Raw genomic sequence first — 23,843 nt, 5'->3', positions numbered from 1 at the left:
CCTAGACATGATGGATGCAGGAATATAGGACATAAACAATATTGTTTAATGTTTCGACCCTTCCTGGGTTTTATTCATAATGTCACTTGGTGTAGATAACAAACGGGAGCTCCCGCGCTTTTGTCTTCGTCTAGTAGCACTAGATGAAGGCGAAGGAACGCCGTTTGTTATCTACATCAAGTGACATTAACGTGTCGACCCTTCCTGGGTCTCATTCATAAACAATATTTTTATGTTGCATATTCCTGCAACTGTTGTGTCTGTGCCTACTTTTAATTTTTCCACATAAAATAAACTCTCTTGGGTATTCAAGAAGTGCGCGGTGAATTACTCTGTACTATGTACACCTTATTTCACCAGCACCTCAAACCACCTGAGTGCATGCCAAGCTCTCTTTTCTGCATATCATGGTGACATGTTCCCTTTTGAAGGAGGTCTTCGGTAAAAACAAGTTCTCAGCTAGTGCCAAAGAAAAGGTGATTTGATCACTGGGACTTGGACTGATTGTCAGAACTGGTAATTTTTTCTCCCTGACTGGATACTTTTATTGCAGTTAAAAAATGGTTCTGCAGGTCAGATGCCTGATGAATGCCCCTTAATTCTCACACTGATAGAAAACAGAAGTAGAAAGTATACATCAAAGCTTTTTTGCTTTATTTTTATTTATTGCTTTTTTGCTTTAAGTATTTTGCTTTATAAACCTCTGAAAAGTCACATAATTTTGGCCCAATTGGCGGCTGTGCTTAAACGATGTAACTTTTGGCGATCTCACACCATTTTCGCCCAGTTCCGTCAAAGTGGGGGAAGCTGGGATGGAGGATTGGCGATTGCCGCTTGTAAAACTCACGATGGGCGGCATTGTTTGCTGCTACACAAATCTTACTCCGGCAGTGGTTGGAGTAGGATTTGTGGCGACGTGCGCACACATTTGAATGCCACTCGTCTCGTGCTCCTGCTCATGAAGAGGCATACACCTCTTCATGAATCTGGAGCCTCTGACTCCAGCCTAGCTCCTCATCAACACTGGTGTGAATAACGCTGGTCTTGATGAATTGGACCCGGTTTCTTCCATTTTTTTTAAAGGGATCCTGCAGACTTTAACGGCCAAGCCTGATGAGAATAGGAACTGCTCTCTCATGGATTTCTTTTTAAAATTGTGTGTATTTGATCACTCAAACTTTATAGGTCCTGTGCTGTATGTTTATAAAAAAAAAAAAAAAAAAAAAAAAACCAAAGCAACAAAATGGCCCATAGACCTGTACATCAGATGTGTAAATGCAGCCTTAAAGAGGTCGTCCAGTACTTGTATATTGATAAGTTATATTAAAGATAGGTCTTCAATACCAATACCCCTAAAGCTAGATGTTCACAGCACATCTCTCTGCATACTGTCATTTCCATTCCTGGGTACTGCAGCTCAGCTGGCCACTGCACAGTGAACAGATCTGTACTGTTTATTTTCTGGTCATCTACACATCTAGCCATATGGTACCCTGCGAACAGCTGATCGGTTGGGGTGCCAGGTGTTGGACCCCCACCGATATGATATTGGAGAGCTACGTACTTCTTGTAAAGGGGTGTTCCCATCACAGATGTTTGACATGTTCAGAAGAGAACATAATTGGTGTGCTTGGCTATTTTCAGAACTCTTATAGAGGTGAATGGAGAGAAATCCATGTCTTAGACAAGGGTTCATTCTCGAGATCTACATATATGTCTGTTATAAGAAAGCAACAGATCTGTATGAATAAGTGCCATAATTTGTGCAAGATAAAGTGACCAGCATTACTGACTGCACTGAAGTGGAAGTAAGGCTTGGCTCCTATCTGGGTCAGAGGTTAAGAGTGGTTTCTAGTAAAATGGCAAACCATAAGGGCTCATGCACACCACCAATTTTCTCGTCCGAGTGCTATATGTGTTTTTTTTTTACGAATAGCACTCATACCTATGATATTCTATAGGGCTGTGCACATGTGCGAATTTTTTTTTTACATTTTTTTTCTCCCCTTCATCGGACCTAGTGATCCGCAGAAAAAATCGGAGACATGTCTGATTTTGATCCGAGTGTTGGATCAAAGTCGGCAATGCAAACCTACAGGTTGGTGAGAAAAATTGGACCGCACTTGGAATGAATGGAGAAGTTAAAAAACTTTCCTCATTCTGGTCAGACTCATTGGACTATTTTTCTCGGATGTCGAAAAGCTGGTCATGTGACCCTACCCTAGTGGAAACTCTATAGACCCCATTATTTCAGTGTGTCTACATCATTCCTATAGACCGTGAATGAAGCAGACATTTTGACCCTGATTCATCAAGACCAGTTAAAGTTCATGTCAGTCTTGATGAGGGGCATGTTGGAATTAGAGGTAACAGATTCATTAAGAGGCACATGCCTCTTAACCCCTTCACCCCGAAGCCTGTTTTCACCTTCCTGACCAGGCCAAATTTTTAATTTTTGACCAGTGTCCCTCTAGTGGTAATAACTCTGGAACACTTCAACGTATCCTAGAGATTCTGAGATTTTTTTTTTTTTTTTCCGTGACACGTAATTTATGGTAGTGGTAAATTTAGGTCAATATTTGTTCAAATTATTCTGCTTGTTTGCTATGTAAAGCGCCATGGAATTAATGGCGCTATAATTGTTTTTTTGTGACATATTGTACTTCATGATAGTGGTAACATTTATTCGATAACTCTTGCGTTTATCTGTGAAAAAAAAAAACGGAAATTTGGCGAAAATTTAGCATTTTTCAAAATTTGAATTTTTATGCCCTTAAATTAGAGAGATATGTCACACAAAATAGTTAAATAACATTTCCCACATGTCTGCTTTACATCGGCACAATTTTGGAACCAAAATTTTTTTTTTTGATAGGGAGCTAGAAGAGTTAAAATTGACCAGCGATTTCTAAATTTTCCAACAACTTACAAAACCATTTTTTTAGGGACTACATCACACTTGAAGTGACTTTAAGGGGCCTTTATGACAGAAAATGCCCAAAAGTGACACCATTCTAAAAACTGCACCCCTCATGGTGCTCAAAACCACATTCAAGAAGTTTACTAACCCTTCAGGTGCTTCACAGGAATTTTTGGAATGTGGAAGAAAAAAATGAACATTTAAACTTTTTTCACAAAAATGTTACTTTAGACCCCAATTTTTTTATTTTTACAAGGGTAGCAGGAAAAAATGGACCCTAAAATTTGTTGTGTAATTTCTCCTGAGCACGCAAATACTCCATATGTGGGGGCAAACCACTGTTTTGGCGCACGGCAGGGCTCGGAAGGGAAGGAGCGCCATTTGACTTTTTGAATGTAAAATTAGCTTGAATAATTAGCATGTTGCGTTTGGAGAGCCTCTGATGTGCCTAAACAGTGGAAATCCCCTACAAGTGACACCATTTTGGAAACTAGACCCCTTAGGGAACTTATCTAGATGTGTGGTGAGCACCTTGAACCCCCAGGTGCTTCACAGAAGTTTAGAACATTGAGCCGTAAAAAAAATAAAATTTTCACATTTTTGCAACAAAAATGTTTTTCAGCCTCCAATTTTGCATTTTCATAAGGGTAACAGGAGAAATTGCACCATGCAATTTGTTGTGTAATTCCTCCTGAGCACACTGACACCCCATATGTGGGGGAAAACCACTGTTTGGGCGCACGACCGAGCTCGGAAGGTAGAGCGCTCCATTTGACTTTTTGAATGTAACATTTGCTTGAATAATTAGTGGACGCCATGTTGCTATTGGAGAGCCCCTGATGTGCTTAAATAGTGGCAACCCCCCCCATAAGTGACCCCATTTTGGAAACTAGCACCCTCAAGGATTTTATCAAGTGGTATAGTGAACATTTTGAACCCAGAGGTAAGACACAGACATTGATAACATCAATATTGAATCATATTGAATAAGTTGTCATTAGTCTTGAGCGCAAGTGCTCGCTACTTGAGTTTGCATTGGGTGCTCAGGTATGCACCATGTATCGCGTGTGCTCGAGTCCACGTCCTCATGTTTCACGGTTATTAGACACCCAAAAATAAACATGAATGCCTACCATGCACGAGCGATCCAATCCCCGCGAGTTTTTTTTTTTTGGCTGTATAACAGCTGCCAAACATATGGGGAGGAGAATCGAGCATGTCCCTCCAGCACCCGCGATACTTTGTGCAAACTCAAGTAGCGAGCACTTGTGCTCAACATTAGGCTCCATATCTGCGTCATATTTTTTTCTTTACTTTTGAAAAATCCCAACCCTAACCCCAGCACAACCCTAGAGTTTATTTTTTACGCCTTTCCTCGTGCCGTATAAGTCATTAGACTACTTTATTCTTCAGGTCGGTGCGATTACAGCGATACTAGAATCATATCGGGTTTTTATGATTGACAGCTGTCACACACTAAAAGAGGCTTTTTTTTTTTTTTTTTTTTTTTTTTGCAAATACTAGTTTTTGCATTGCCATATTTTGAGAGATATAATTTTTCCGTATTTCGGCTGACAGTCATGTGACGGCTTGTTTTTTGCGGGAAAAGTTGACGCTTTTATTGGTACCATTTTCAGGCACGTGACATTTTTTGATCGCTTTCTATTCCGATTTTTGGGAGGCAGAATAAACAAAAACCAACAATTCTGGAATTGTTTTTTTTTTTTTTATATTATACCGTTCCACGTGTGGTAAAATTGATAAGGCAGCTTTATTCTTCGGGTCAGTATGTTTACAGTGATACTACATTTCTATTGTTTTTTTTTGTTTTGGTGCTTTTACACAACAAAAACTATTTTATAGAAAAAATATATTTTTTGTATCGCTTTATAACTATAAAGAGAGCTATAAGTTTTTTATTTTTCGGCCGATGGAGCAGTATGGCGGCTTCTTTTTTGCAGGACAAGATGAGGTATTCAGCGGTACCATTTTTATTTGCATTTGTCTTTTTGATAGCGTTTTATTGTATTTTTTTTTGTTTGGCGGTATGATAAAGCATGGTTTCTTGGTTTGTATTTTTTTTTTTTTTTTTTTTTTTTACCGTGTTCACTAAAGGGGTTAACTAGTGGGACAGTTTTATAGGACAGGTTGTTCCAGACACGGCGATACCATATATGGATACTCTTATTGTTTTTTTTTTCCACAATATTTATTTATGGGTACAAAATATATATATTTTTTTTTTCCACATTCTGATTGTTTTTTTACTTTTACACCTTGTCCCACTATGGGACTTTCACATTTTATTTTCAGATTGCCTGTATAACATGGAGAGCAGCAGCAGCTCCCTGTGCTATACAGGATGTCACTTCTGCAGAGAGAGAAGATACTTTTGTCATGCACTGCGCATGACCAAAGTATCTTCCTGCTGTCTGGTGACCCGGATGTTGTCATGACGATATCCGGGAGCCGCGGCAGACAGCGTTGGACTTCGGCAGGAGAGGTGAGTATCTGCGATCACCTCCCCTTGCCCCCGCAATGCTGAGATTGACTTCGATCGCAGCATTGAGGGGGTTAATGTGCAGGTACTATCAGCTGACACCCGGCGGCGCTTGCCCCGCACCGCTTGTGTGCGGGCGCAGTCGCTATATGACCTAATCGCACATCATTGGCCCAATCGGCCCAGGTCACAATGACGTACTATTAGATCACATGTCAGAAAGGGGTTAAATACCATTTACCACATGTCTAGTTTTACATCAGCATCATTTTTGAAACATAATTTTTTTGCTAGGAAGTTAGAAGGGTTAAAAGTTTATTAGCAATTTCTAATTTTCCAACAAAATTTACAAAACCTATTTAATGTTGTTAAGGACCACATTACATTTCAAGTGACTGAGGGACCTATGTGAGAGAAAATACCCAAAAGTGGTACCATTTTAAAAACTGAACCTCTCAAAGTGCTCAAACCACATTCATCACGTCACACACGTTTTGTTTTTTTTCTGCAGCTAAATCTGCTGCAAATCTGCTGACAACTTTTCTCTGGCAGGAAAACAGCTGTGTCAAAAATGGAGGTTTTCCTGCTTTTTTTTTCACCACCAATTACTTCCTATGGGTGAAAAAACGCTGCAAAAACGCTGGAAGAAGTGACCTGCTCTATTTTCCAAAAACGCAAGAGAGAAAATATGCAGCAAACAAAAAGCAACGTGTGTGAACAGAGAATTCTGGTTTCTCAATACACTTTGCTGGTACTGCAAAAGACAGCTGAAAATTTGCATAAAAATCGACTGCAAAATATGCAACAAAACACAGAAAGAAAATAAAGTTGCTATAATCTGCATTTTTTTTTGTCTTTGCTGCATTTTTTGTGTTTTTACCAAATGCAGAATGCTTTTAGATTCCCCCCCAGGAAAAAAATCAAGTTATGTACATGTGAACAAACAATTGCTTGTTAAAAAAAAAAAAAAAAAAAGCATGAATTTAATGTGTGCTTTTTTTATAGCTGGAGGAAACTTGAAAATATATTATTTCAATGTGGGATTGACTGTAATAACATCCAGGAAAGCACATTGCATTATTTCCCCTGCCTATTACATGCAACACATTGCCTGCTCGGTGCTTAAACCAACACCGAATAGGGTGTGTTCATTTACACTTTCTTTTATTGATGCAGTCAGGACATTAGTATTCATAAATTTTGTTTCTTAGCATTTAGTGTGTACATGTGTTATTTATACTATAGCTTCATTTTCTCCCCGTAGTTAAAATGGCGTCATAAGCTAACATTTTTTTTATTTTTTTTTTTTACAATTTTTTTTTATTTATTTATTTTTTTAAATATTTCAGCACATCTTAGTAACCTGGTGAATCATATTGCCTGGTCAGTCTTACCATATAGTGAACATTGTGAATAAAAAAAGAAAATAAATACATTTTGGAATTGCACTTTTTTTTTTGCAATTTTGACGCACTTCGATCTAACTGTAGCTTTTAACATCAGTATTCATCTATGCCCCTTCCTCCCCTTGTATGCAAACTCTGTTTTAGTTTTTTATTCTTTACTCCGTGTAATTTGAAATGTAATATTTTGTTTTTATATTTGTATAGATACTCAGCGTGCTCTGGACCTCTTGGAGGAGTATCGCATCAAACTGAACCAAACTGAGGATAAGCAACTCAGAAAATCCATCGAGCGAGTGATCAACATCTTTCAGAGCAACCTTTTCCAAGCTTTAATTGGTAGGTCTTTTAGAATCTTGGACATATAAGCTAACATTTGGTTTCAAGAACATCTACACTAAATGTGTTTTGGCCTTGAGTAAAAAAAAAAAAAAAAAGTATAGAATAAGAATATTGTTTTATGCAGGTACAGCTAAAATTCCCCCTATTTACAATATGTATAAAGTTAATAACCCATTCTATGCTTATTCAATCACACCAAAGGTAAGTAAAACACATTGGATCATCCCTCTCTCTCTATTTTTTATACTGGTGCAAAATAAATTTGATGCATCTATGGGTGTGTGTGTGTGTGCATATATATCTCTATCTCTTTTAATCATAGCTTTCATGCGTCTTGGCATGCTTTCCACCAGTCTTTCACACTGCTTTTGGGTGACCTTATGCCACTCGTGGCACAAAAATGTAAGCAGTTCTTTGTTTGATGGCTTGTGACTATCCATCTTCTTCTTGATTACATTCCAGAGATTTTCAGGTCTGGAGATTGGGCTGGCCATGACTGGGTCTTGATGTGGTGCTCCTTCATCCACACATTGATTGACCTAGCTGTGTCGCATGGGGCATTGTCCTGCTGGAAAAACCAGGCCTCAGAGTTGGGGAACATTGCCTGAGCAGAAGAAAGCAAGTGTTTTTCAAGGATAACCTTGTATGCAGCTTGATTCATACATCCTTCGCAAAGATTAACCTGCCCAATTCCAGCCTTGCTGAAGCATCCCCAGATCATCACCGATCCTCCACCAAATTTCACAGTGGGTGCAAGACACTGTGGCTTGTATGCCTCTCCAGGTCTCTGTCCAACCATTAGACGAGCAGGTGTTGGGCAAAGCTGAAAATTAGACTCATCGGAGAAGATTACCTTACTCCAGTCCTCTATGGTCCAATCCTTATGGTCTTTGGCAAACTTCAGCCTGGCTCTCCTTTGCTTCTCATTGATGAAAGGCTTTTTTCTAGCTTTACATGACTTGAGGCCTCTAGGAGCCTGTTACGAACTGTTCTTGCCGTGCACTTCACCCCAGCTGCTATTTGCCATTCCTTTTGTAGGTCACTTGATCTCATCCTGCAGTTGCTGAGTGACATTCGAATAAGATGACGGTCATCCCAGTCAGTGGAGAGTCGCTTTCACCCTCTGCCGCTCTGTAGCTTTGTTGTCCCCAATGTCTGCTGCTTGACCTTGTTGTAATGGACTGCCGTCTTCGAAATTTTAAGTATGGAGGCAACATGACGCTCACTGTATCCCTCTGCTAGTAAAGCCAGAATTGAGCCGCCCTTTTCCTCACTCTATACTTTTCTTTTCCACTCCTTTGGCATGGTTAAAAGTTATTTTTTCACTCAAATTACTTTTGGGCTATTCCTAGCACTTGTTTTACCATCCAGCTTGTCCTATTGCAAGAGGATTGTGAAGACCACAGCAGTGTTTTTTTAGGTTATGTGCCCACGATGCAGAAATGCTGCATATTTTTTCCGCTTCTCCCTGGCAAGAAAAACGCATATGGATTTTACATGCGTTTTTGCATGCATTTCTGCATGCGGGTTATCAAGCGCTTTTCCAAGTGATTTTAGCATCACTTGGAAAAGTGCTTGACAACTTGGTCACACTATATAAATCCATGCAACCGGCTTGGATGCATGGATTTATATAGTGTGACCAAGTAATAGTTAAAAAAACAAAAACAAAAAAAAAAAGGTAAAAAATAAAGCTTATACTAACCTTCCGATGGCCCCCAGTATTTTCTCCTCTCCATCTGGTCTGTCTAAATGACATCATGGCAGGTCCTTCACACCACCGCGACCCATACAACAGACCAGACGGAGCAGAGAAAATACCGGGGGAAATCGGAAGGTAAGTATAATCTTTATTTTTTATTTTAAATTCTTTTTTAAACAGGTTCTATGGTACCCGAGTCTTGAGGAGAGTCTCCTCTTCTCCAAACCCGGGTACCATCCGCACATAGAATCGCATAATATCCGTGTGTGCAAATGTACTGACACGGATACTATGCGTTTCAATGCAAGACAATGGCTGCAATTACGTTGCGTGGCCGGAAAATTGATGGACATGCTGCGTATTTTTTGCAATGATAATCCGCAGGTCTATGATCTTGTCCCTGACATCCTTAGAAAGCTCTTTGGTCTTGCCCATGTTGTAGAGGTTAGAGTCTGACTGATTAATTGAGTCTGTGGACAGGAGTCTTTTATACAGGTGACTATGTAAGACAGCTGTCTTTAATGTAACAAGGTAACAAGTTGATTAGGAGCGTCTAACTGGTCTGTAGGAACTAGAACTCATAATTGTTTGTAGGGGATCAAATACTTATTTCTCACTGCAAAATGCAAATACATTTATCTAATTTATACAATGTGATTTTCTTGTGTTTTTTCTTTTAGATATTCTATCTCTCAATGTTAAAATTAACCTACCCTTAACCCCTTTACGGCCTGGGACGTATTAGTACGCACCAGGCTGTAAACCCCGGGTTAGTGAGGGCTCCGGCGGTGTTCCGGGCACATGTCAGCTGATTCTTACAGCTGACATGTGCCCGCAACAGCCGCGAGTGGAATTGTGATCAACCTGCGACTGTTAACATGTTAAATGCCGCTGTCAATCTCTGACAGCGGCATTTAACATCACCACGCTGGAAGCGCGTCACTTACCCCGCTCATCGGTGACCCCATCATGTGATCGCGGGTCACTGATGGGTTGGCATTACAACCCTGGGTCTGCAGCAGACTCCAGTGGTTGCCATGAGCTGATCTCTATGAGTGCCCGATCTATCAATATAAAAAAAAAATTTATCCGATTGGTGAACGGCGTAACGAGAAAAAAATTCTAAACGCCAGAATTAAGTTTTTTTGGTCGCCGCAACATTGCAATAAACTGCAATAACGGGCGATCAAAACATCGGATCTACCCCAAAAGGGTATCAATAAAAACTTCAGCTTGGCGCGCAAAAAATGAGCCCTCACCCGGCCCCAGATCACAAAAAATGGAAACGCTACGGGTCTTGGAAAATGGCGCCATTTTTTTTATTTTTTAGCAAACTTTCGAATTTTTTCTCACCACTTAAATAAAAAAGAACCTGTACATGTTTGGTGTCTACGAACTCGTAATGACCTGGAGAATAATAATGGCAGATCAGTTTTAGCATTCAGTGAATGTGGTAACCCCCCCCCCCCCCCAAAAAAAAAAAACAAAAAAAAAAACAAAAAAACCCAGCAACTCTGGTATTGCACTTTTTTGCTATTTCACCGCACTTGGAATTTTTTTCCTGTTTTTCCATACACAATATGGTAAAACCAGTAATGTCGTTCAAAAGTACAACTTGTCCCGCTAAAAATAAGCCCTCGCACGGCCATATTGACCAAAAAATAAAAACGCTATGGCTCTGGGAACAAGGGGAGCAAAAAACGAAAATGCAAAAACGGAAAATCCCAGGGTTGCGAAGGGGTTAAAATTATAGACTGTTCATGTCTTTGTCTGGCTACAGCATTAATTTGTATAAAAACCTATTTTTGAAACAACATTTATCCCTTTACTGTTATATGTCGGGTCACTTCCTTGGTAGCGGGCTCAGGAGATTAGCCTACATCTCTGCCGGCAGTTGACGGCTGTGTTATTTAGTCATAATTTGCCCTTAAAGGAAATTTGTCAGCAGGTTTTTGCTATGTAATCTAAGGACCGCATGAGGTAGGGGATAAAATGCTGAACTCAACGATGTGTCACATGTCAGGCTTTGTGGTGTTGTTTACTTAGACTGAAGGTTTAATCACCTGGTGATTATCATTGCTGTGGCTAGCTGGTCCTGTGAGCCCTGGTTTGACTCCGCCCCCTTCTGTGGGCGGGAGAACCTTTACCAGCTCTGCTCCATTGCTAAATCTAAAACCTCTGATTGTGTCAGAACTGCTGCACTCAGTAATCTAAGTGATACATCGTTGGATTCAGGGTCTCTTTGCCTACATCACGCTGCTCTCAGATGAGGTGGCAAAAACTTGGTGACAGATTCCCTTTAACAGCCGTGAGCCTAGTGGTGTTTTCCAAGAGAAGCCCCCAGAAAAATGGTCTGATCACTTCTTTTAGTTGCTTCATGGCTTTTGAAGCCTGAAGCGGCTAAAAGAAGTTACAAAAGATGGAACATATGGACAACAAGTTATGACATTGCTGGCATGTGGTCAGTCTTTTTGGCTATTTCAGACAGGTTCTGACATCTTGTGCACATGCCCTAAGCCTACCAAATTAAATTTACTTGCAGATTACCGCTATATCTGTGGGTAAATGTAGTTTCTGGAGGTGACAAATTCTTTTTACATTTTTTGATGCTGCATTCCCAAGGCCTCTAGAACGCACAACATTTTTGGTCCAAGGGCCGTAATGATGTGCTAAACCAAAAAGCACAAGCTTCAAAAAAGTAGGAACATACATACAGTACAGACCAAAAGTTTGGACACACCTTCTCATTTAAAGATTTTTCTGTATTTTCAGGACTATGAAAATTATACATGCACACTGAAGGCATCAAAACTATAAATTAACACATGTGGAATTATATACTTAACAAAAAAGTGTGAAACAACTGAAAATATGTCTTATATTCTAGGTTCTTCAAAGTAGCCACCTTTTGCTTTGATGACTGCTTTGCACACTCTTGGCATTCTCTTGATGAGCTTCAAGAGGTAGTCACCAGAAATGGTCTTCCAACAATCTTGAAGGAGTTCCCAGAGATGCTTAGCACTTGTTGGCCCTTTTGCCTTCACTCTGCGGTCCAGCTCACCCCAAACCATCTCGATTGGGTTCAGGTCTGGTGACTGTGGAGGCCAGGTCATCTGGCGTAGCACCCCATCACTCTCCTTCTTGGTCAAATAGCCCTTACACAGCTTGGAGGTGTGTTTGGGGTCATTGTCCTGTTGAAAAAGAAATGATGGTCCAACTAAACGCAAACCGGATGGAATAGCATGCCGCTGCAAGATGCTGTGGTAGCCATGCTGGTTCAGTATGCCTTCAATTTTGAATAAATCCCCAACAGTGTCACCAGCAAAGCTCCCCCACACCATCACACCTCCTCCTCCATGCTTCACGGTGGGAACCAGGCATGTAGAGTCCATCTATTCACCTTTTCTGCGTCGCACTAATACACGATGGTTGGAACCAAAGGTCTCAAATTTGGACTCCTCAGACCAAAGCACAGATTTCCACTGGTCTAATGTCCATTCCTTGTGTTCTTTAGCCCAAACAAGTCTCTTCTGCTTGTTGCCTGTCCTTAGCAGTGATTTCCTAGCAGCTATGTTACCATGAAGGCCTGCTGCACAAAGTCTCCTCTTAACAGTTGTTGAAGAGATGTCTGCTGCTAGAACTCTGTGTGGCATTGACCTGGTCTCTAATCTGAACTGCTGTTAACCTGCGATTTCTGAGGCTGGTGACTCTGATAAACTTATCCTCAGAAGCAGAGGTGACTCTTGGTCTTCCTTTCCTGGGGCGGTCCTCATGTGAGCCAGTTTCTTTGTAGTGCTTGATGTTTTTTGCAACTGCACTTGGGGACACTTTCAAAGTTTTCCCAATTTTTCGCACTGACTGACCTTCATTTCTTAAAATAATGATGGCCACATGTTTTTCTTTACTTAGCTGATTTTTTTCTTGCCATAATACAACTTCTAACAGTCTATTCAGTAGGACTATCAGATGTGTATCCACCAGACTTCTGTACAACACAACTGATGGTCCCAACCCCATTTATAAGGCAAGAAATCCCACTTATTAAACCTGAGAGGGCACACCTGTGAAGTGAAAACCATTTCCGGTGACTACCTCTTGAAGCTCATCAAGAGAATGCCAAGAGTGTGCAAAGCAGTCATCAAAGCAAAAGGTGGCTACTTTGAAGAACCTAGAATATAAGACATATTTTCAGTTGTTTCACACTTTTTTGTTAAGTATATAATTCCACATGTGTTAATTCATAGTTTTGATGCCTTCAGTGTGAATGTACAATTTTCATAGTCATGAAAATACAGAAAAATCTTTAAATGAGGTGTGTCCAAACTTTTGGTCTGTACTGTAAGTGTGAACATATGCTGACTTGCACTGAGTTTTTACAGCAGAAACTGAGCAGAATCTCGCCAAATCCTTATAATCTCAAAACTAAGTTTTGAGGATTTTTAAGTTTTAACGTGGCCTTTTAAGCACGTTTTGGATTGCTACATGTGTACAAGATCAGAACCACCATCAGTGCGTAAATGCAGCGCCAGAACCACTGTCAGTGCATGAATAAATAGCTGAGCTTAGTACTGCCTTCAATTGCGATGTTGGGTCAGCCCCATGTACAATTGTATCGCGTGAACCTACAACTCCCATTATGTCTTTTAACAATGGTAAGGAGATACTGGGAGTTGTTGTTTAAGGGACTCTTACCACAGAATGACTGTTCAAACTAAGTCCTGCCCCTTGGTGCTTCACGGCAGGGTCAAACATTTATATACACCTTCCCACCTGCTTGTTTTCCTTCTATCGCCACCCTCTTTGACAGCTCTGGCTTCATAGAGTCAGAGAAGGTGGGAGATATATGGAAAGCAAGCAGGTGAGAAGGTGTATATAAATGATTGGCCCTGCCATGATGCACCGAGCGCCTGTACTTGGTTTCAAGTCATTCTGTGCTGACAGTCCCTTTAAGTCCTCATCACACTGCAAACTTCCCTCTTCTCTGGTCTTCTACAGAACTTCCCGACATGGTGCCCTTAAAAATAAAAGTATCTCCCATGCTGTGCCCCTGAATAAATAATTGCCCCTCACTGTGCTTCCTGCACAAAATACCCCTCCACACACTTCCTTTTGAAAGATATCACCCCCCCTCCCCACACACTGCATCTTTGCAAAATACCTCTCCACTGACCCTCTGAATAAAGTGCCACCCCCTCATACCCCCCACTGCCTCTCGCAAAATTGTTCCCCTTCACAATCCATCCCCTTCCATCTACAATGATTTGCATTTAATCTTTGGCTTTTTGATGGAGCACTTACTGTTGCCTGTGCTGTCTCTGCTGCTCTGCGGCACTCAGCAGTAGTGCGATGACATCAGCAGTGTGCTGATCTCATTACGCCACTGCACTTTGGGGCCAGGTCTGACAAGTGCTGCTCTGCCCCAGTACTGGTGCCGCGGGTGTTCAAATGTATTTGCGTCTTCAGACGCGAATGCATTTGAATATAAGAAGGGAGCCTGCGTCTCCCGGACAGCTCCGTGGGCCGCAGCAAACCCTTTGGCAGGCTGCATGTTTGTTCTAGATACATTTTGGTGACTTTCTGTGTAACACATTGGCCATGATTGGGATGTGCTGGTGGGCTGCCATTGCTTCCTGTTCATCAAGCCTAAGAGGCAAAAGTGCATTTGGTATACACATTATGATCATTGTGATAAAGTTTATTAAAAAATGTTCAGGTGTAAATACCAAAACTTTTTTTTTTTTCATTTCAAGAAGTGTTTTTATTTTGTTAGCCCCTTAATGCATGAAGTACTTGTACATGATTGCGGAGGTGACTGCTTGTGGAGGAGGCACAGGAGCTGTCCACATTAGGTAGATGCATTTTTTTAGCTGCTGTTAACCATTTAAATGCTGCTGTCAATCTCCTGACAGTGACGTTTCAATGGAACGTTCACCAATGCTTTCCTGCTGCTTCAACTCCGATTGCCCCCCCCCCCCCTCTTCCTCCTTCCTTCACCCACGCAGCACAAATGGGTTACAGTGGTACTGAAGAATATAGTTTAAGCTATCAGACCATGTAAGTTCAAATCTTGGGGGCTAAAAAAGAGGATAAAATTCTAAAAAAAAAAAAATCTTAGAAATATAAAATAATTAGAATATCCACACACCCTCCTTTTTTTTCATTTCCCTCAAAAAAAAACAAAGCAAAAAAAAAACAACTAGTTTGATATGATCCCATTTGTAAAAGTTCAGTCTATCAAACTGTAGACTGAATTAACCCATACAGTAGAAGCTGTAACAAGAATAAAAAATCAAAACTGCAGAATTGTGGTTTTGCAGTCACTCCTCCCTTAAAAAAAAATGCAGTAGCAAGCGATTGAAATGTCTTATGTACCCCAAATTGGTGTCAATAAGATTGTAATCTTGCCATACAAAACAAGCCCTCACATAGCTCAATTGATGGGAAAAATAAAAATCCTATGGGTCTCTGGAAATGGCGACACTATTTTTCACCACTTAAAAAAAAATCTATGCACGTTTCGTGTCGTTATAACCATACTGCTCTCGAAAATCATGTTTCTGGATCACTTTTGCCACTGAATGAGAGCAATGCGCGAAAAAACTATGAAATTGTTTTTTTTTCCACTGTTACATTCTACCTGCCATTATTTATTTCTGTTTTCCAGTACATGTTGGGCTACAATGAATGTTGTCAATCAAAACTACAACTTGACCCACTAAAATGAACTCCTCACACAGCTATGTCAATCAAAAAAACTAAAAAAAAAAAAAAAAAAAAAAAGTGATTACGTTTGGGAGAAGGGGAGGAAAAAACATAAGTGCATAAAACAAAAAATGACTGTCTTTTAAGGAGTTAAAAGTGGGAAAAAAATGTACATATAGGATGTAGCCAAAATTGTACTGACATGAACAGTTAAAGTAACACATTATTTAAACTACATATTCAAAGGGGTTGTCTCAATTTCATAAATATCTAAAATTGCTAAGTGAGTATAAACTTTGAAATATACCCCTATTTTAAAATCATCTCTGTTCACGAGAACTATGGAATTTTTTTAATTTTATAATGTACAGCTTGTTGACTAGGTAATCAACCCAACTAGGGACTGCGTATGCTTGCATGCTGTATACTTTACACCAGGGATGTGCAACTTTCGGTTTCTCTGGGCCACAACAGAAGCAGCAGAGTTATCTTGTGCTGCACGTTTAACACACAAATGCTAAAGAAAGCTGATGAGCAGATAAAAGATTTGTGCATAATTTTCGTGATATCTGCTACCATTGATGAGCAAAAAAGTCCTCCCATAATAATTTAAATTATTCAGTGGCCTTTTTCAGAGAGTCCATTTAAAATTGTTGAACAGATGCCAAGTTTGTGATCACTAATAAAGAAAATGTACATATATCTAAGTAATAAAGCAGTGAAGCAGGTGTACACATCACATAGTAGACATGGAGACTGATGTGTGTACATCACGTAGGAGATGCGGAGACTCCTCCCACATAGAATGTCCTGATGCTGGCACTGGCTAGTGTTGGACTTCCAGCTCTTATGAGCATTTCATTGGCGTTCTAAATGCTGCACGTGTGTGTGCGGTCCAGTTCTTCTCTGCAAGAAAATTAAAGGGCCAGCTTCCAGAAAAAACTGGTCCAGCGTAGCCGTATGCAATTAAGCACTTCGTCCCACCAGGAATCTGTGTTTGGCCGCATGCATAGCCATTCTGGATGCATGCGGGCTGTGGGTTGGATACCTCTGCTTTACAACCCACTTCCGCGACTATGGTATTGGCTGCATCTGACAAACCTCAGTCTACCTGCGCTTCTCCCATGCTGCAGATACAAAGCTGCCTATGCTAGCAGGAAAGAAGGCCTTCAAAACAGTTAGTAATCTTGATTGGCTCACTATCTGGTAACGCCGCCTGAGAGAATGCTGAGAAGGATGTAAAGTTGTCATCAGAGTAAAAGGGGGTACTTTGAGAAATATAAGGTTTAACATATGTTTCTTCACTCCTTGTTCCCATACTAGTTCCTTCATGTACACTTTCTAATAAGAACAAGGAAAGACATTGCATGTTTACTTTTCACCATTACTGTATGGTGCAGCTTCAGCTTGTCTCTCCTCCTATCACTGCTCTCATATATAAAGAAGAAATTATAGGCCATATTTATGAAAGTGTTGAAAAGAAACTGTTTGCTGCCCATAGCAACAAATGCAACACAGCTTTCATTTTTAAAGAGCTGAATACAAAATGAAATAAATTAAACAACGAGAGCATTGATGGTGAGTAAGCATTATATGTGCAATAAAAAATGCTGGAGTGCTACTCTAAATGGTTCCAGTAATTTCAGCAAACCTTGCATAAATCCTAGGATCAAGGAGATATAAGAATCTGTGTAACATTTTATCGCAGAAATTATTCTTTCTCCACTTATAAGCTTCTACTTCTCCTCCATCATTTACTCTGGAAAAATACTTCAAATCTGTCTTGGCTGAAGCAAGATGGACAGCCAGCATTGTGAGGTGTCCAGTTATACAAGTTATTAAAGATACCCCCCCCCCCCCAAATTACTTGCCAATCAGTGTTCTCTGGTTCTCAGCGCCTCTCTGGTCCTCATCTCAGTCACATGACAGAAATTCCAACTTGCTGGATCACCCTGGGGTTGGTGTGAACCAAAAGTCGCTTTCACAGTGTAAGTCTGTGGAGCCTATTTCTCCCTCTTCATTAGCTTACATTCTAAGTGTGTTACGGTGCCATTAGCGCTGCATTTACAGTTTTTGAGAGTGCAGAGACTGTAATAAACCATCTGTGCCTTCTTTATGGAGAGCTTGTGCCTGACAGTGGGCTTCTGTCTCCTGCAGTGACATTTAGATCACTCTCGGACTTTTTAAATCTATTGGCAGCTGAACCACAATCAAACAATAGCAGATATGCATTTTTTTTTTTTTTTTTTTTATCCCTCCCTGAAATAAAAAGTTAATAAAAGATGACCAATTAGATTTGTACACCAAAATAGTATAAATAGAAAAAAAAATGTATGGCTCTCGAGGGAGAGGAAAATGTGTTCCTTCTAGGGATACACAATAGAAACACTTTTTATTTATAGGGGTAGTCTAAAGATTGACAGTTCAGACCATCTTCATGGTCATACACAGTTCCGTCCATTATTTCCCAGGTTTCTAGCACAGGCAGCTTTGCATCTGCAGCATGGGAGAAGGGGGGCATAGGCTCATCTGATCCAGCGATTTGGCCAGCTTCAGATCAGTGTGAACAGGCTGTAAAGCACAGAACCTGCTTGTATCGCGTGCCCCTTGCCTAGGTAACCAGCCAGATTGGGACTGCAGAGTGTCCGGTAACCTAAGTGACGAGCTATACACTTTTTTTAAAATTTAAAAATTCTTTTTGAGAATGGAGAGTATTTATAATAAGGGGTAAATGCAAAGTTATTACTTATTTTTACCATCACTTTGCAATTTTACTAATTTATGATCTTGAGACAACTCCTGTTTACAAAAGCATTTGTTTTTTGTGCTGACATGAAGCAAGCTGTCACTTTCATTGACAGCATTTTTTGATCACTTTTTATTTCTCTTTTGGGGAGCAGAGTTGACCAAAACCCAGAAATTCAGAATGTGAAAATTTTATTATGTTGGAAACATGCTATCTTCTAAAAAAAAAAAAAACTTGATTTATATGCTTGCTACTGTAATAATGACACATTCTAGTGGAAATGTGCCTTACATGTCGTGTCCAGATTGCATAAAATTCTTTTGATAGCACTGTACATGTACAGCTGTGCCAAAGTCTGGAAGTGGTACGTTTTATTAACATGATATTTGGAAACCCCTTTTGATGGGTTCGTGCTTTTACGTTGACATTGTGAAATTATACTTAGAAATTTCTGGCCTACATGAGCTCCCTTTCATATTTATTTTATTACTCTTCTCTAGATTGTGTAACCTTGAGCTTTACCTGTGTCCCATTAAATACTTCTCTCCTCTACATAAATCAAATGGAAGAAATAAGTCATTGCCTATACTCCTTGGATGGAGTTTTGGCAGACCTTTTTAAGTCAAATCAAAAGTTAAAAAAAACTTTAAAGGTGTTGTCCTGTCTTTTTGATAAAAGTTTGCTGCCACTCTGACTGCAGACTTCTGATTCCCTGTATCGTGGATTCTCCAGTATTGCCTTTAAGGTCACCGGACTCCCAAGTATGCGATTTTACATACTTCCAGTCACATTCCGACTAGACTTAATTTGCTGAATTCGCTTGTATTGAGCGAAGGCTGAGGATATGTAGTTGGCAGGTGACGGCATGTATGCGAACTGCATACTTGTGGTCACATGACCACCGCTCTCACTGGCAACACCAAAGAATCCTGACAGGGTGAGCTGTAAGGATTCCAAAGTGCACAGACTTTTATTAAAAGATTGGACAACTTTTAATCCTAGAAACTATTGCTTAAAAGAAAATTCTTCTGCGTCCACTTGTCATAAAACCATACACAGGACATTGACACGGAAATTTCATTATAGATTTCTCAATTTAATGGAAAACTAATCCATTGATCCGAGTTTGAAGAGTGGAATTGATGATGCATAAACTGATCTTCTAATCTTTATGTAACTGGTCTGGGAGGCGGAACCTCTGAGCAACTATACAAGGGGGCGGTCCTTGTAAGGAAGCGGGTGGCGCCCAGGGAAGATGGGCAGGTAGTCACAGCAAGTGACCGAGGCAGTCTCTGGGTAAACGGGCAGGAGGTCACGGCAAGTGACCGGGACAGTCTCTGGGTAACGGGCAGGTGGTCACGGCAAGTGACCGGGACAGTCTCTGGGTAAACGGGCAGGTACGACCTGTGACGGCTGAGCCTCCAGGTAGGCTAGCAGGCGAGTAGCAGATGTGTGCTCCCAGGTGAGCAGGTGAGAGTCTCTGGACAGGCAGGTGGTCACAGCATGTGACGGAGGGGCCTCCAGGTAGGCTAGCAGGCGAGTAGCAGATGTGTGCTCCCAGGTGAGCAGGTGAGAGTCTCTGGACAGGCAGGTGGTCACAGCACGTGACTGAGGGGCCTCCAGGTAGGCTAGCAGGCGAGTAGCAGATGTGTGCTCCCAGGTGAGCAGGCGAGAGTCTCTGGACAGGCAGGTGGTCACAGCATGTGACGGCGGAGCCTCCAGGTAGGCTAGTAGATGAGCGCTCCCAGGTGAGCGGGCAAGAGTCTCTGGACTGGCAGGTGGTCACAGCACGTGACGACGGAGCCTCCAGGTAGGCTAACAGGCAGGTAGCAGATGAGCGCTCCCAGGTGAGCGGGCAAGCTGGTCCATAGACAGACTGACTGGTGTCGGAAGGCAGACCGTCGGACCTCAGGCTAGCAAGCAGGTAAGCGGATAACAGGCAGGAGTCAGACAGCAAACTGGCTGGAAACTGGCAGGAAACTGGACCTGAGGGCTGAAGCAGAGTAGTGAACAGTGCAACAACATTGCTCGGGCACCTCCATTTTGGAGGAGGTGCCTTTATATATGGAGGGATCCTCCGGCCATTGGCCGGGGACTCCTTAGGGCGGCGCGCGTGGCCCCTTTAAGAGAGGGGAGCGCGCGCGCCCTAAGCACAGTGACCGGGGGAGAGCGCGCGCTGCAAGTAGAGCGGGAGGAAGCCGCTGGGCACGGAGCAGAGAGGTGAGGGGAACAGCGTCCCTGCCTAGCAGGAGGCAGGGACGCCGACGCTACAGTACCCCCCCCCCTTTAGGCCCCCCCTTTTTTAGGCCAGACAGAAATTTACCAAGGATGAGAGGGGCATGGATGTTCTCCCGGGGCTCCCATGTTCTCTCCTCAGGACCAAACCCCTTCCAATCCACTAGAAAAAAGGTCTTTCCTCTTACCCTTTTGGTGGCCAGAATGTTCTCTACCTCAAACTCGTCTTCAGCAGAAACCGGAGCAGGGGGCGTACCTGTAGACTTGGAAAAGGAGTTAAGTACCACGGGTTTGAGAAGAGATACATGGAAGGAGTTAGGGATCCGTAAGTTGGCCGGGAGTTTCAATTTATAGGCCACCGGGTTGATCTGTTTAATAACCTCCAGTGGGCCGATGAACCGAGGCCCTAACTTATAGGAAGGAATCTTGAGCCGGACATATTTGGATGAGAGCCAGACTTTATCTCCGGGACAAAATTGTGGGGAATCCAGGCGTTTTTTGTCGGCGTGTCTCTTCATCCGCTCGGACGACTGAAGGAGTGCGGATCGGGTACTCTCCCAAATGGAGGAAAATTTGCTAACGAGAGATTCCGCAGCCGGGTTGTCCACAGAGGTGGAGACAGGAAAAGGGATCCGAGGATGCTGACCGAAGACTACAAAAAACGGGGATTTAGAGGAAGATTCGCTCTCGTGATTGTTGTAAGAGAACTCGGCCCATGGTAGGAGATCCACCCAGTCAGAATGGTGGGCATTAACGAAGTGCCGGAGGTAACTGGTCAGATTCTGATTGATCCGCTCCACTTGACCATTGGACTGTGGATGGTAAGCGGAGGAGAAGTCCAGGGTGACGTCGAGCAGTTTACATGTGGCTCTCCAGAAGCGTGAGGTGAACTGAACCCCACGATCCGACACGATGTGGAGAGGCAGACCATGGAGACGGAAGATGTGGCGGATAAAGTCTTTAGCTAGCTCGGGTGCAGACGGGAGGCCTGGCAGGGGAATGAAATGAGCCATTTTGGAAAAGCGGTCAGCGACCACCCAAATGACCGTACAACCGGCAGAGACGGGGAGATCTGTTATGAAGTCCATAGCTATATGCTGCCACGGGGCAGCAGGTACTGGCAGAGGGAGAAGGCGGCCGGCAGGCAGGTGTCTCGGAACTTTGTTGCGGGCGCAGGACACACAGGCAGAAACAAAGTCAATTACGTCCTTGTGCAGGGTAGGCCACCAGTAGTGCCGGGTAATAAGCTGGAGGGTCTTTTTCTGACCGGCGTGCCCAGCTAGCTTAGACGAGTGACCCCAGTGTAGAATCTTCTCCCGATCGGACACCGTTATGAACGTCTTACCGGGAGGGAGACGATTTAGACTCACGGGGGCTACCTGCATTACTCTGGCGGGATCGATGATGTGTTTAGGCTCCTCCTCAAGATCAGACACCAGAAAGGATCGGGACAGGGCGTCAGCTTTGATGTTTTTGTCAGCCGGGCGAAAATGAAGAATGAAATCAAAGCGGGCAAAAAACAAGGACCACCGGGCTTGGCGCGGGTTAAGTCTCTGGGCGCTCTGGAGATATGCCAAGTTCTTGTGGTCAGTGTAAATTAATACCGGGTGAAGAGCCCCCTCGAGCAGGTAACGCCACTCCTCCAGTGCCATCTTAATGGCCAACAATTCTCGGTCTCCTATAGAATAGTTGCGCTCAGAAGAGGAGAAAAGTTTGGAGAAAAAGCCGCAGGTTACCTTTCTTCCGGAAGATGACTTTTGGGTAAGTACCGCCCCAGCTCCGGAGGAGGAGGCGTCAACTTCTAGGAAGAATTGTTTGTTGCCGTCCGGACGATGCAGCACCGAGGCGGAGGAGAAGGCCTGTTTTAAGGAAAGAAAGGCCTCCTCTGCTTCGGGCGGCCATTCTCTGGGGTTCGTACCTTTTACGGGTGAGCGCAGAGATAGGGGCGGTCCGGGAAGAGAAGTGCGGTATGAACAGGCGGTAATAGTTGGCGAAGCCCAGGAACCGCTGAATAGCCTTCAACCCCTCTGGTCGGGGCCACTTCTGGATGGCAGACAGTTTCTCAGGATCCATTTGTAGACCAGTCTGAGAGATTATGTAGCCCAGAAATGGAAGAGAGGTCTGCTCAAAGATGCACTTCTCATATTTAGCGTAGAGGTGGTTCTGCCTGAGCCTGAGCAGGACCTGACGAACGTCCCTCCGGTGAGTAGGAAGATCCGGAGAGAAGACCAAGATGTCGTCCAGGTACACCACCACGCAGGAGTAGAGAAGATCACGGAAGATGTCATTGACCAACTCTTGAAAGACTGCAGGAGCGTTACAGAGACCGAAGGGCATCACAAGGTACTCATAGTGGCCGTCCCTGGTGTTGAATGCCGTCTTCCACTCATCCCCCTGACGGATAGGGACCAGGTTATACGCCCCACGGAGATCCAGTTTGGTGAAGATTCTAGCCCCCCTCAGACGGTCAAATAATTCAGGAATGAGGGGGAGGGGGTATTTATTCTTCACTGTAATCTGGTTTAGGCCTCTATAGTCTATACATGGACGGAGTGAGCCGTCCTTCTTTTTGACAAAGAAGAAGCCTGCTCCTGCCGGGGAGGTAGATTTCCGGATAAATCCCCGGGCCAGGTTCTCCTCAATATATTCAGACATGGACCGGGTCTCTGCAGCGGACAAAGGGTAGATTCGCCCACGGGGAGGAGTAGAGCCGGGCATCAGGTCGATTGGGCAGTCGTATGGTCTATGAGGAGGTAAAGTCTCTGCCTCTTTTTTATTGAAGACATCCGCATAAGACCAATAGGGAACCGGAAGACCGGGCAGATTGGCTGGGGTAGGAGAAGGACGGGCAGGACGAACGGGAACTAGACAAGTCTTATGGCAGTCCTGTCCCCAGCGAAGGACTTCTCCGGTCTGCCAGTCAAGCACGGGTGCATGTTTCTGGAGCCAAGGCAGGCCAAGCAATAGTGCGTGAGAGAGTCCAGGCAGAACATGAAAGGAGATGCTCTCAGAATGCAGCATTCCCACCTGTAGAGTCAGAGATTCGGTGATGAGTTGGATGGGATGTGGTAAGAGGCCCCCATCCACGGCGGCGACAGATAAAGGTACGGCCAGAGGTTTGGTGGGAATGTGGTATTTTTCTACCAGGGATTGAGAGATGAGATTTCCAGCAGCTCCAGAGTCAAGTTGAGCCAGTTCAAAATAGCGGTTCTCTCAGCAGAAGATAGAAACAGACAGCATCAGGGATGGAGAGGGTTTACTTTTGTCTAGGGCGACCTCTCTGAGCGATCCTA

The 23,843-nt window shown here is 42.8% G+C and overlaps 1 protein-coding gene across 16 annotated transcripts in view; it reads left to right on the top strand.

Moving 5' to 3' along the window:
* DLG1 (discs large MAGUK scaffold protein 1) overlaps positions 1–23,843 on the top strand; it is a 279,892-nt gene that overhangs the window by 5,714 nt on the left and 250,335 nt on the right. For all 16 annotated transcript variants that reach the window (XM_073675022.1, XM_073675021.1, XM_073675018.1 and 13 more), the window contains exon 2: positions 7,031–7,162. In XM_073675022.1, the coding sequence (XP_073531123.1) occupies positions 7,031–7,162 (132 nt within the window). The remainder of the gene's footprint in view (positions 1–7,030; positions 7,163–23,843) is intronic.

Source organism: Phyllobates terribilis, unplaced genomic scaffold (genome assembly GCF_046119375.1).
Source record: "Phyllobates terribilis strain yellow unplaced genomic scaffold, ASM4611937v1 Scaffold_3__8_contigs__length_932513732, whole genome shotgun sequence".
Lineage (NCBI taxonomy): Eukaryota > Metazoa > Chordata > Amphibia > Anura > Dendrobatidae > Phyllobates > Phyllobates terribilis.
This window is presented reverse-complemented; position numbering and strand designations above follow the sequence as displayed.